The 792-nt window shown below is 36.0% G+C and overlaps 1 gene segment (V, D, J or C); it reads right to left on the bottom strand.

Moving 5' to 3' along the window:
* Window positions 1–263: 263 nt before the first annotated feature.
* On the bottom strand, window positions 264–792 carry LOC132884353 (immunoglobulin lambda variable 2-23-like). The segment is given in 2 exon segments: window positions 264–580; window positions 726–792. Coding segments are annotated over 2 exon segments (384 nt in total).

Genomic DNA, 792 nt, shown 5'->3' with positions numbered 1-792 from the left:
TTGCATTCTGTTTTTATTTACAATTTGTACTTTGTCCCAACTTTTTTGGAATCGGGGTTGTAAAACAGTATGAAGCAGTAACACCTGACACACTCCCTCTTTATTTTTATTTTCGGTTATTCAGCTGCATCTGTTACCACAAATGTTGTTTGTATCTGTGGTTAACTGATAACAAGTTGGTAAAGGAAGTATCTTTGATACATTGCATTTAACTTCATATGTATTGTTTTTAGGTTTTTGTACAGCCTCTCATTGACTCTGTATTACTGTGCTGCTCTCAGTGCGCAGTGATAGAGTGCAGAATCTGAGATCTGTAGATCTTTAATAGTAAGTTCAGTCGAGTCTGAGGATGTTTCTGAATTGAATCGTGAGCCAGAAGGGTTGTAGCCATAAGAACTTGCTGACTTTGCGCCTTTAACCAGTAAAAACTGTGGTGCGCTGTTAGGATATTGTTTGTACCAGTAAAGATAAATGTAATCACCGCTTGACTGATATGAACATTTCAGAGTAACAGTTTCTGTTTCTTTCCCCACAATGTTGGTATCTTTGTCCATCGGCCCAATGTTATCTGCAAAACTGCCTGTTTGCAAAGAAGAATATAAAGAAATAGATTTGTGAAATATTTCTGTCAACAAAATACTGACTTACAAAATTAAGAAATTAATAGATTAATACACACACGAGTATTAGTTAATACAGTGAATGAGCTGATGAAGGTTAATTACCTGTTGCTACAGTGAGAATCAGTGGGATGTATCTCACTGTGTACAGTAAGTTGTATAGTTGAGCCAT

Source organism: Neoarius graeffei, chromosome 1 (assembly GCF_027579695.1).
Source record: "Neoarius graeffei isolate fNeoGra1 chromosome 1, fNeoGra1.pri, whole genome shotgun sequence".
In the NCBI taxonomy this organism is placed as follows: domain Eukaryota; kingdom Metazoa; phylum Chordata; class Actinopteri; order Siluriformes; family Ariidae; genus Neoarius; species Neoarius graeffei.
The sequence above is the reverse complement of the archived record's forward strand: the minus strand, read 5'-3'. Positions and strand labels throughout refer to the sequence as shown.